At 35.7% G+C, this 13,192-nt stretch overlaps 2 protein-coding genes across 5 annotated transcripts in view; one reads left to right on the forward strand and one right to left on the reverse strand.

The window, feature by feature from the left end:
• Positions 1-1,482, forward strand: part of col5a2a (collagen, type V, alpha 2a) — a 33,556-nt gene extending 32,074 nt beyond the window's left edge. The window contains exon 54 of the mRNA XM_081368765.1: positions 179-1,482. Coding sequence (XP_081224891.1) covers positions 179-325 — 147 coding nt within the window. The 3' untranslated portion in view covers positions 326-1,482. The remainder of the gene's footprint in view (positions 1-178) is intronic.
• Positions 1,483-2,647: 1,165 nt separating this feature from the next.
• gulp1a (GULP PTB domain containing engulfment adaptor 1a) overlaps positions 2,648-13,192 on the reverse strand; it is a 54,163-nt gene continuing 43,618 nt past the window's right edge. For 2 of the 4 annotated variants that reach the window (XM_081368768.1, XM_081368767.1), the window contains exons 3-11: positions 12,127-12,188; positions 9,234-9,305; positions 8,260-8,358; positions 7,367-7,504; positions 7,050-7,166; positions 6,865-6,951; positions 5,474-5,606; positions 5,224-5,318; positions 2,786-3,689 (exon numbers count right to left, since the gene is read on the reverse strand). In XM_081368768.1, the coding sequence (XP_081224894.1) occupies positions 3,618-3,689; positions 5,224-5,318; positions 5,474-5,606; positions 6,865-6,951; positions 7,050-7,166; positions 7,367-7,504; positions 8,260-8,358; positions 9,234-9,305; positions 12,127-12,188 (875 nt within the window). In that variant the 3' untranslated portion in view covers positions 2,786-3,617. Of the gene's footprint in view, positions 3,690-5,223; positions 5,319-5,473; positions 5,607-6,451; positions 6,677-6,864; positions 6,952-7,049; positions 7,167-7,366; positions 7,505-8,259; positions 8,359-9,233; positions 9,306-12,126; positions 12,189-13,192 lie in introns of all 4 variants that reach the window. The other 2 variants (XM_081368769.1, XM_081368766.1) reach the window with 2 other exon arrangements.

The raw sequence follows: 13,192 nt of genomic DNA on the forward strand, positions 1-13,192 counted from the left end.
AAAAATAGGTTATAGTTATGCTGCTTACCTTCTGGAATATCTTTCATATCGGGAACTATGTAGACAGTTAGATTTAACACACATGCACATACAGTATCAGTACTACAGTCCATAAGATAACCTCATAACATTACAATTGCCCCCATACAAACCTAAATGAATGTTTTTCTCTTCACAGCAAGCAAATGGTAAGTGGGGCAAGACGGTGTTTGAATACAGGACCCAGAAAACAGCCAGACTACCTATTGTGGATATTGCACCTGTGGACATTGGAGGTTCAGACCAGGAGTTTGGTATTGATGTCGGACCTGTGTGCTTCTTGTAAATCAAGGAGTAGCGACGCATTGAAGAGAATCCTGAGACTCTTAAAGCGACTGCTGACGAGATCAGCCTTGTACATACAGAGCATTGGACTTTTCTGGCCCTTTAGCTAGATATTTATTGTGCCTTCCAACCGTTTCAAGAAAACAACCGCTCCACAAGGTTTTTTATAGAATGGTCCCCTGAAAAAAGAAATTCAATTCAACTGGATTTTTATACTACAAGACTATCCATCAACTGCTGTTTTAAATTGACATGGCCATTGCAAGCAATAGAGTAATGACGCTACACACTGTACCAACACTATTTGCAATTAAAATTATATGGATTTGCCTGTTTTCGTTAAAGTATGTTTTTTTTTGTATTATTATTTTTACAAACAAAAATGGTGCTATAGAGGAAGTTTACATTCAGCGGAGTATTTTTTGACTCCCATAACTGCACTCTTGAACATTCACCTTGTAATTACTTTCAAACCGAATTTACAATTAAAGATGAAAACATTTATTCATAACTGCAAGCTACCTCGTTTCTATAAAGTGGCGAAAGTTGACAACAGACTTGCTGTACGTGAATTGATAAGGAGCTGTACGACTGGTTGCATTTCTCTAATCAAAAGATACAAAGCAGGGTAAGGAAATGCAAATAAAATTAAATGCATCCGAGACTGCTTTGTTAAAAGGTGCATTATTGTTTCTCTTTCCCAAAATAAAAACCAAGTATCTAAGTATACCACAAGTGCAGTGCAGGAATTATATCTTTCCTCTAGTGACCTAAAAGTAGCTCTTGCATTAGTTTTATGTTTGAAAGCTTTTGTAAAGGTAAAAGGCACAATGTAGTAAAATGCTGGAGCAGTTAAATAAATTAGAGCAGTATTGACAATTTTTATGATGTCATATTTTCTAAAGCATGCAGGTATACCTATCATTCTTGCGCTTTTTCTTCTTTTATTATTATTTTCTTCTATTTTAGAACTCTTAAGCCATTTGGAATGGTTTTGAAGCTAATCTCATGTATTTGCTTTGCAAATTAAACATATGCTCAGTAGCATTTACCATTTTATTGAATCAAAAATTTCCTCTTTTTTTCAAAATGCTTGTTTCTTTACTCACCTTTTAAGCATGAAAATATATTTTTTTATGAATAAAAACGTAAGATACTGCTTTGCTTCATTATATCGAAGTTGCTAGAGTGATTTATTTGTGCAATTTTGTTAAAATTTGTGGAATGTTTTTATTTTGATTAGTATTTTTTATTATTTTTCGCTTTGAGCAAATAAGAAATGGCAGGGATAATACTAGTTTATTTTTATTTTTTTCTAAGTGTAAAAATCATTTAAGTATAATTCTCAAATCAGAACGATAAGTGTCTAGGATCACGGGGACTGCTTTGTTAAATTAAAAGTGTTTAGGGAGGAGGAAAAACATGTCTATTTAAAGGTGCAATAGGTGATCTCGAAAATGCTAACTTTAGCCTGCTAGCATTGAAAGCATACAATCCCAGCCTCCCTGCAAATCGGCGTCCTAAAGTCACGCCTCCTCAAAAACAACTGAACGCGCACAGACCAGAAGCGAGATGACCAGAGACAACGTTATTGGATTACATCATGTGTCATTCACCAGTGAGAAATCTTTACAGAACAGTGAGTTGTTGTTGTTTGCCTGCCATTTTTCTCAGTCTGCACAGCGAACGTGAATGCGCTGATAACGTATAACGTCTGCTTGAACAGGCTACGCAGTGGTATGCAATTCACACGTTGACTGATAGGGAACACGTTATTCCATTTGGACCTAATGGAATGATTGAACGAACATTTTATGGTCCACAGACAATCTATATTTATAACATTTAGACTGCTTAACAGTGGTTGCTATCAGGATATGAGGAGAATTTCAACCAGCATAACAACAAATGTTTCTATAGAGAATCACCTATTGCACCTTTAATTAACAGGAAGTGTGCTTTTATGAATGCAGTTTGAATGTTATTATGCTTTGTATATGTTCTTCAGACAGACTTTCTACAGGTTTCTACAACAATTGCACTGTTTGAAATATCTTGGTGCAGGACAACTATGAAAGGAAAAACACTTTTGTTGAACATTCAAAGGATGGGAAAGAGCAGCGATTCGAGAAGAATGTGGTGCTTTTCAGAAAGACACACTGATGAACAGCACACAAAACAATACATAATTGAGCCAAATTACATTTTGAATTTGAAAAAGTGGGGCGGAAACCCACATTTTAAACTTTTTATGCTAATTTTAAGAGAGTATATTTAAAACAAATTCAAAAGTGTGTACTGAAAATGAATGGTGCTCAAGTGTATAATGATTATTTTACTGTAATATTACAATTTCTTTACATTGTATTTTCTGATTTCTATAAAATATCTTCCACTTGAAATAAATTACTTAAACACTATAGCACGTGAGTGACAATTTGATGAGCCACAAAAAAAAAAAAACCTTTCATATATATTTTTATATATTAAATGCAGGTAAAGGTTTAAGACAGACATGTTACAAAACAACTTACACAGAGAATATGTACCATTTTCTTTTAATGACTACAACAGCATAGGCTAAAATAATGCTTATAAACTGAAAGAACAATAACACATAAACAGAGCTCTTCCAAAGTGCTTCCTTGTGCAAGAGTATACTAAAATATGTAATATAAAATTAAACTGCAATACAAGTACATGTTAATGTGGAAATAGCCCAGTCTTACAATTTATGGCACTGCTGTTCAGTTAAAACATACTGTATTTAAATGGATCCACTGCTATAAACAAAAACAATATCATAATTTTACATGTGATCTGATAAAAAAAAAGAAGTGTGGTTATGATGTACGTTAAAACATTGTTAAAAATAGTTACAAAATAATGTAAAGGGAGCTCTCTATAATGATAAAGTTTTATGGATTTTATGAATTGTAACATGCCACAGAGATATAAAAACAGAGGTTTGTATGTGTAACAAAAGCTTCAAGAATTTGATGAATTATGAAACTTTGACACAGACTGTGCAATTGGATACTTTCTACATCCTTCATTGCCCGTACAAGCAAGGGGTGTTAAAACTACATTACTAGTTTTTTTATTTTTTTAGTTCTTACAAAAATAGTGATCTACTGCTTCTGATTACTCAATATACTTTTTGTAAACCAAATTCAAAATGCAAATACATAAAAAAACGTAAGATAAGACATTGACATCTTGACTGTAAACCCGAGTTTGGCACCTTAATACAAATGGTTTAACATGAAAGTGACAAAACTTTCTTCTTGGCATCAGCAACGACCTTCTAGTGGATCAAGGGAAAAGATAGTGCCCTCTACTGTTAGTCCCATTTTGAACCCCTCCTGGAGAGGAAAAAACAACAGGAAAACCAAGGTCTTTTAGTATTACATCTAAACAACCCAAAACCTTCTAAAACACCTACATTATACATAAATATTTATACAAGTGAAAAATACTTTTTTAAGCAGGGCATGAGGAAGATGAAAATGACACAGGGCTTAATGTTTGGGTGTAAGTAATTTACTTGCGTCATTTACAGGGATAGTTCAAATAATAATAATAATAATAATAAATTGTCATCATTTACTCACTCTCATGTTGCTCCAAACCTGTGTGATTTTCTTCGTCCCAAGGAACACAAAAGGAGACGTTTAGCAGAATATTGACACTGCTTTTTTTTTTTCATACAATGTAAGTGAATGGTGACTAGGGGCCATCAAGCTTCAAAAACGATAAAAAGCCAAAGAATGCAATTTAACCCATTCCAAAGTCTCAAATTTAATTTGGCCAATTTGAATATGTGCCTATTTATGTTTGGCAATGCCATTACACATTACCATCACAAACAACTGCACAAAACTACTGTATGGCTTTAGAAGACTTGGTATATTGGACTCAAGTTTATGTAAACCAGTCACCATTTATTTTTTAATGCATGGAAAAGAGAATTGTGGACATGAAGAAAATGAGGGTGAGAAATGGACAGAATTTTTTTTTTTTTTATGAACTATCCATTTAAAAAGGTTAAGCATGCCAAATTAGACCTCAGCTTTATGCCATCTGAAAAAAAAAAATCAAACAGTCTCAAAATACAAACCATCTTTGCCGCTGCAAGCAGAAAGAAAGCAAAGAGACGGAAAATTGAAGTTGTTAGTTGAGCAAAACTAGCAAATGATATAAATGTTTCAAGTAACTGCTCTGTATGCAAGATTTCCTGCATGTTAGTCTATTTTAGGTTCAAAGCATACTTAACAAAAAAGCAAACTTAGCACTTCTCTTGAAAGTTTTGCATCCACATATAGCACTCCAGGCTATATGCTCCAGGTGTGTGTGTTCACTGGCTTGCACTGTGTGTGTGTGTGTGTGCGTGTGTGTACACACTGCTCCAAATATGTGTGCTCTAAATTGGATGGGTTAAATGCAGAGAACAAATTCAGAGTATGGGTTACCATACTTGGCCATGTCATAAAGAACTCAGTTCTCTTGGATGGTTTATTGTGCTTTAACTTTCAAGCTCATTTCAGTCTTTATTTTCTCCTTAACCCATGTTTCTTTATTGCTCTAACATGTTAATAACGTTAAGTGTGTGTGTGTGTGTTCACTACTCACTGCTCCTTATGTGTGTGCACTAAACTTGGATGGGTTAAATGCAGAGGATAAATTCCGATTATGGGTTACCATACTTGGCCTTCACGTCACTTCACTCACTCCCAAGACAAATCCAAAATGAAAATAAAACAAAACTTTATGAAATCATCCTATTGGTCCCTTCAGAATGAAGAGTGTCTTCACAGCTGCAGCAATGCCTGCTTTCAACTCCATTAGCTGCTCATTCACACCAGTCCATTTGCTAATAATTCACAGACATGCGGTCACCTGCATCTCATCCAGCTTAGATTGGATGTCAGGAGGAAAGTCAGCTGCCCCGCAGGTGAATGGGTCAAATGGCTCTGCACCAAATATGTCTCTCCCTAAAGAAGAAGAAGGGGAGTCTTTTTTCCTTCATTTTACATGCCACTAAAGCTAACATCTATAATATATGACAGTAAAAAGATTGCCTACGCAACCTGACCTTATGGTTGAATGAGCCAACATTTTTCAACATTTTGGTAAAGGAAAAACTTACTCATCTCTGTAGGCCTTGCTGGGGGTGGAGGGGCTGAGCCATTACTTGCTGGTAATGGAGCCAATGGGGGCATTGCAGAAAATGGAACCATGTCAAATATGTCAGTGGGGTTCTTCGGGGACATGCCATTTCCCTGCAAATATGAATGAGTAGGATGAGCATTCTGAAGAACACCTAATTTGAAAACCCTTTTCATCTGCATAAGAATAAAGTGCTACATACAGAGTGGTGCAGGTATGACGTCCAAATCCGGAAGGGTTTATGTGTAAAATAAAGCCTGTGGAAGCATAACTTGATACTTTGACATTTTGTTCACCGTACACCGTGCATTGTACACACTCACTTATCTAGTTACTTATTAAAAATGTCTGTTTTCAATGAACTCAACTTAACTGCTTCAAAATGAGCTTTTTCACCATGGGTGTTCACTTTAGGTTGTAGAACAAAACGTGAAAGTATCATCAAGTAATGTTTAGCACAGACTTTATTTTACACAAAAATGTGACCTATGTAACCCAACGGAAAACCTCAAAGGAACCAGGTTTTGACATCATACCTGTACTATTCTATTAAAGAGTATTTATAACGTTAAAGTCAACATGAAATCAGAATTCAATAAAAAAAAAAAATTTTTTTTTATATATTTTTCATGATCCAATCAATTCCCAAATTATAAATTCAAGCCCAACCTTTTTTGCTTTGATAAATAGAATGACTTACTTGTAAATATGTCAACTTACAGAAGTAAAATGGGTCTTAGACAAAATTCATGACCACTTAAGGCTAGTTCAGACTGATCCAACAAAACCCAACAACCACTGGAATCTAGTGTTAGTGTTTGTTGAGGCTGTGTAACTAGCCTTTAAAATCTGATGATAAAACTTGTAAGCTGTGAAAGGAAAAAAAAAAGAAGAAACAACACTGAAAGCAACAACCAAGACCACAAATAAGGAAAGAGTAAACGTAAAAGTGCTTAACAGGAGGGCGAGGAACACTGGCTCCACTGGGAGGTTTTGACAGAGCTGGTTTAGCAGGTGGAGGAGTCAGAAGACCAGCAGAAAGGTTAGAGTCAGGTGAGCTCATTGGCGTTAGTGTAACAGAAGAGATTTCGAGACAAGAGAATGATGTCACGTTGTGACACCAGAAGAGAGATGAGGGTCTCTGAAGCATATAGGCCTCATTAGAAGAGTTAATGTGGAGAAGCTGTGGAAAGATCAGAACTAGTCAGCGCTGGTGTTCTAGTTTTCCTGCTGTGTTTTTTCTTTAAAAAAGGAAAAGCTCATGAGTTTAGAAAATATCTTTAGGCATTGCTGATGTCTATATGCAGCTAATTAACAGAATGGTGAAGGCAATTAGTTGCACTCTACTGACGAAGTCCATGCAGCGCTTACAGGAGGAACTTGAGCAATCATCAGCTGTTCCTCTAAGACTTGCAACTGCTTCTTCAACTCAGAATTTTCAGCTTCGAGATCTTGAATCTATAAAGACAGATATCAAATTGTAATACACAAATAGTCCTTTTTGAGTCATTGAGTAACAACAGTTATAGCGTTCTCTAACGATATATCATGCTCACTCTTTTCTGTAGGCCACCTATCTGTTTCCTTGTCTCTACGTCTTTTCCCCCGGACTCCAGAAACTTCTTGTATGCCAAGTCAAATGCTTGGCCGATGGTCAGTGTTATCTCTTCTGCCTGGAATCAACAGAAATTGCAGATGATTTGCATCATCAGCAGTGTTTTGTTTATTTGTCTTTTGAGACGCACTAAAGTATCTATTTAAATTAAAAGGTAATATAGTTATATATTTATAATATAGCTATAAATATGAGAGTGTGATGGAATAATTTCATTAAAAAGGACTAGGACTATTATGACATTATCTGTTGTCTTACACATTTTTCACTGTCAAACACATAGCAGAGATGTTTGTTGGACTCTGAATCTTTACAAATGAATGTGAATATCCTTTTGTCCGTCTTATCATCTGCACAGAAGGATATCCTGTGCAACTGACAGTTGTACTGTACTTCCTGTGAAAAAGAAAACAGAATTAGAGACAATATAGACACAATATAGGGGCTTTAGATAGATGTGGGCATACAGTGGAAACAAAAGTATTAGGATACACCTATAAAATATTTTAAAGGGGTGGTTGATTATGATTTCACTTTTCTAACTTTAGTTAGGCCCTGTCCCAAATAGCACACTTCATATGCACTTTCGGTCTTGTGGACTTACAATGGCTGCCGCGTACGCGTGTCCGTTAAGTCTGTGAGACCGTAGGGTGTACCGTTTGTCATTTTAAGCCTCAGAAGGGTGCTCGAGAGCGCCCCCTTTGCGGTCGATATGCGCCCTCGATGCGCACTTTTGAAGAGCCCGCACTGATGCTTTCATATTTAAAAGCGACAACTTTAACATGCTATATAAAAATATCTGTGGGGTATTTTGAGCTAAACTTCACATACACACTCTGGGGACATCAAAGACTTATTTTACATCTTGTGAAAAGGGCATTATACCACCCCTTTAATGACCTATGGTGATTCTTTGGCAAATGTATAAAGTGAGTTCACCTCAGGTTCACATGGGTGTCCTAGCAGAGTAACCACAGGTGTAGTATATAATATTAACTATGAACATGATCCACTAACATTTACCAACCAGAAAGTGTCCAAATGCTTTTTATAGGGCCATTATAGTCTCTCAATTGGCTTTACTTAAACAACATGGCTCATGTTCGACACAATTTTGTTTCATAAATCCGTTTGTTAGGCTTTGCACATACCTTTGATTTAGGATCTAATATTTTCACTCCATAGATGGATATCTGTAATTCGACTTTTGGGATCTTCTGTCCCTCTGACTTCTTAATATGCCTCTGAAACTTTGAATAGAGAAAGACAAAAAAGACCACAATCACATTAAGAGAGATCAAATATGTATAATAGTTATAATAATAATAATATTAATATTAATAATAATTGTTTTTATTATTATTATTATTATTATTTAAATGTGACATTTCTTATTTTATCAATACTCCTTACAAACGATAATGTAAGATTAAAGGGATAGTTCCCCCAAAAATGAAAAAACTGTCATCAATTACTCACCCTCATGTTGTTCCAAACCCGTAAGACTTCGTTCGTCTTCGGAACACAAAATCTTTTTTATGAAATCTGAGAGATTTCTGTCTTACCATCGACAGCTACTCAACTACCACTTTGACGCTTCAAAAAGTTCATAAAGAGATCGTAAAACTAATCCATGTGAATTGAGCGGTTTAGTCCAAATTTTCTAAAGAGACTCGATCACTTTATAAGATGAACGGATTTAATTTAGGCTTTCATAGGCTTTAATTTCGATTAATCGTGCAACCCTAATTCATATGGAGTAGTTTTACGATCTCTTTCTGAACTTTTTGAAGCGTCAAAGAGGTAGTTGCGTAGCTGTCAATGGAGAATATCTCATAGATTTCATCAAAAAGATCTTCAATTGTGTTCCGAAAGTCTTACGGGTTTGGAACGACATGAGGGTGAGTAATTAATGACGTTTTTGGGTGAACTAACCCTTTAAGAGGAGTGTTTATAAAATAGAGTTCTCTATGCATCATTAAACAGCTGTGATCCACCACCTAAGGTCTGTAACAGCTGGAGGGTGCTGATATTACATCCTCTCAAGAGTAATACCACTTCCTGTTTCCAGATGAAAACAATGGTGCCTATTGTGAGCAGCCAATGTGAAGCTAAAGTAACTTACCTTGAGCTTTCTGACAGCATCTTTCACGATTTCTGTACCTTTAGGTTGATCAACTTCTGTATTTCCCAGAAACTATGGGAGAACACAGATTTAAAAAAAAAATCCATAAATCAATCAATAAAGTGTGTCAATGAAACAAAAAGCTGTACATGAAGGAGATTATTTAAGACTTTATTGTTATTATTACTGAACACAAAGCAAACCACACCAGTACTTTCGTTTATTGTGCTGACATTCTCAGTTATTTTGGGTTCAGTCATAATGTTTATTTCATCATCATTCGTAACCCAACATGAACAACACTTCATTCAGCTTCCAACAGATGGAGCTATTAACCTTTTACCCAGTCCTTGTGGTCAAGATGCTGTGCTAGCTGATTTAACAAACATACCCTAATGGCTTACACCTTGCCATTACTTCTTTAGTCTAATGGCTACTCTATTGAAATTTATAACTAAACAGTATTTTGACAGTAACCACAAAGATTTCCAGACTATACTTATGTGATTTTCTTGTCTGACCTATTTTCACGCATAACATTAACTCAACATTTCGCTCACAAAAACATTACTTTTCTCTGATGAGGCTAAACAGAATCTTTAAATGGTCCCTACACCTTTCCAAACACTAATTTCTGTGATTCAGTCATTACTGCTGGTCAGCCTCTTTCTAAGAATGCATTGAAAGTAATGGATTTATGATTAGTCCTACTCATTACAGACAAGTGAAATACTATATTCTTCTGGTGGACAAGAACTGCACTATCTTCCAAACTGGAGTTAAACAAATCAGACCCCGTAAACGCATCTGCAGCACGTAGTTATGATTGATGTCGTCCACACTCAAGGGCAAGTGAGCACGGTGGAACAGAAAGTGAGGCAGGAGTGATAGATACACTACATTACACTGGGTGGAGAGTCTCTTGTTCCTGACGACTGTTCCCTGCTGGTCCGAATGTGTTGTTTTTTTGCCAAAGACATCCAGCCTTTGCTCATCTATCACCTCCTAACACTGGCAGAATACCATTTTTTCCTTCTTTAATTCACTTTCTTTGTCTATTCTCTTCTCCTCTCCAAAGGCAGACAACACAGCTGAAACTTCAGCAGCTCTGAGAATCAAAATTCTTTTGTTTTCGGGAGGAATTCAGTAAGACATCTTAGAGTCACTGCTCGGAGCAGACAGCTTCTGAACAGAAGATGAGTCTTTGGTGTAACGGAGCGTAAAACAGCACTGACAGTGTATACGAGATGTTCTTTCCCACAAGAAGTTTGATGAATAACAAAAGAGACACAAGCAAATTCATTGTTTTGTGAAAGGACTGCAAAAAAAAAAAAAAAAAAAAGACAGAAAAAGGTGAAAATTGATAGCGTTTGCATTGATCCTTCCATTTAGGCTGTCTCTGTTTAGATCTCTGGATATTTGTTGTATTTTTTTTTTTAAGTAAAATTCCTGTATTTATGACGACAAGCATTAAAGTCAACATGAAATCAAAACTGACCCCATTTTCTTTCTTCATACATACAGTATTTCTGGTTTTATTCTGCAAGCTTCACTGTTATTTCAAATAAAGCCAAGCTATTTATTGTCATAGTTCACAGTACAAGAGTTTTTGTACTAAGGCTGTTACATTTTTATATATAAACTAAATATATTTAATGTATATTTAATGTATAAAAAATATAAAATATAACATATAACTTTGGTTATAAATGAAAAAGAAAATAGATATACATACTACCGTTCAAAACTTTGGTGTCATTAAGTCTTTTTTTTTATGAATAGTTTTATTCAGACAGAAAGCCTTAAAATGATCAGTTGATAAGATATTTATAACGTTACAAAAGATTTCTTTCTCAAATAAATGCTGTTCTTTTCAACTTTCTATTAATCAAAGAATCCTAAAAAAAAAAAAAAAAATGCGGATATGACGTCATTGACAGGCGATGCAATGACACTGGCCGTTACATTGGTTAAAACTGCTGATTTCTCTGGATTTAAACATTGTTGGAAATATTTGGGATAATGTAAGTACACAAGTTTACAAAATATATAACATTGCTCTTGTGTTTTTTGGGTATTTTAATACAAATATCTTATACATTGTTAGCCTAGAAATTTAGACGCACCCTGGCGGCAGCAAAATGTATTTTGCAGCCAGGGCAGTCTAGGAACTCTCCGTTGACTTTCGAGCTGTAAAAACCTAAATTGGGTCAGGCCAATCACGTCGTGTATAGAGTAGGCGGGGCGGGCTTAACATAATGACGACAGAGTTGCGACGGTTCCCTGCTACTTGAAAACAAAGAATGGCGGCTGCTGCTGGCGAACAGTCTTTCGAATCGGCTTTGGCCGCGACTCTGGAGGACTTGGAGTTAAGTTTTTCTTTGAGAAAAGAGCAAAGAACGGCACTTAAGTCATTCTTAAAAAAGGAAGATGTGTTCGCAGTTTTGCCGGCCAGATTCAAAAGTTGAATCTATTAACTAAGAGCTCCACTGTTGGGAAAACGCTCTGGTTGGTTGAAGCGCTGTCCTATTGCGTGCAGAGGGAATTTGAAAGACAGCCGTTTATCCCGCCCCTCGGATTGAGCCGTGTCTATGGTGAGTTGTCAGACCTAACATCTTGGTCTGGCTTGTCAGGCTAACACATTGTGTCTTTAAAACAAAAATTTTAAAACCAAATTTTTAATTGTAATAATATTTCAAAATGTTTTACGATATTTTAGATAAAATAAATGCAACCTTGTTGAGATAATTCTTTCAAAAAGATTATTTACTGACCCCAAACTTTTGAAAATATATTTTTAAAAAAAGTATAGATTACCAAAACAGCCACATTCATCTACAATACATTTTAAAAGAAAAATACTTAGGTGGAAAAAGAGGTTCATAACACATACCTTGACATTGTATGCTATAAAATGCTTGGCCAGAGCTTCTGGAGTGTGCATCCATGATTTATCTAGAAAGAGACAGAACACTATGAGGAATTATGAAGTACGCAATATTTTAATGATATTCTCAATGTTTCAGGCAAAAAAAAAAGGAGTCCTTTAAATCAGCTGCTGTTTAGACCTCTTAGCAGCGAAAATTCTAGTTCAAATGTGTATAAACAATAAACCAGTTATTATAAATGATTATTAATCAACTGCTGTTCAGAACTCTTAGCAGTGAAACCCTAGTAAATATCTTTAAACAACAGAATTAATATTTTAATTAATAATAATTAATAATAATAATTAATAATAATAATAATAAGAAGAAGAACAAGAAGAAGAAACTTATTTTTTTCTCCTTGAGTACTTGCAAAACTGTTAAATAAAGCAATTTCAAAGATTGTCAAAGAAGAACAGCCAAAAGCCTGTGCACAAGAAGGATTTCAGCTAATGCTGCAGTGTAGCTCAACCTGAAGGGGAATTACTGAAATTGGCCTTAAAGGAGTGCAGACAGGGGGTCAGATGTGATGGACAGGAGACACTGCCGTGCCTGTGCTTGTGTGACAGCTTAGAGGAAACTGCAAGGCCTAACTGTGACAAACAAGCCGCAGGAGTCACAACATTCAGAGCGCCTGCCGATTTACTCGGCGTCAACCCCAGGAGCTCATGAACAGAGTTAGCGAAATCACTCCCTATTCCTTATATAGTACATATGGGGTGTCAGCCGTTTGGCCAACATTTGTAACTCATCACACTCTTTTTCCCCGATTCTTTCTTTAAACTATGCTTTAATTGCTTCTGAGAGAGTGTTATGCAATGGTATTCTGGACATCGGCCATACAGCCATTTAGAGGGAAACAACGACCAATTAATCTCCCATTTATCTAAGTATAACTCAGGCAGATCGAAATAAAAGACCCCTGAGGACTCAAAACCTTTTTGGCATTTCAAGAAAGCAGTGATCGATTTTAATCAGCAGTTAATTGTAAATATACAGAAAAAGAAATGGCCTACGGACTGAAAAATGAGT

This window comes from Scardinius erythrophthalmus (genome assembly GCF_964197995.2).
Source record: "Scardinius erythrophthalmus genome assembly, chromosome: 6".
Lineage (NCBI taxonomy): Eukaryota > Metazoa > Chordata > Actinopteri > Cypriniformes > Leuciscidae > Scardinius > Scardinius erythrophthalmus.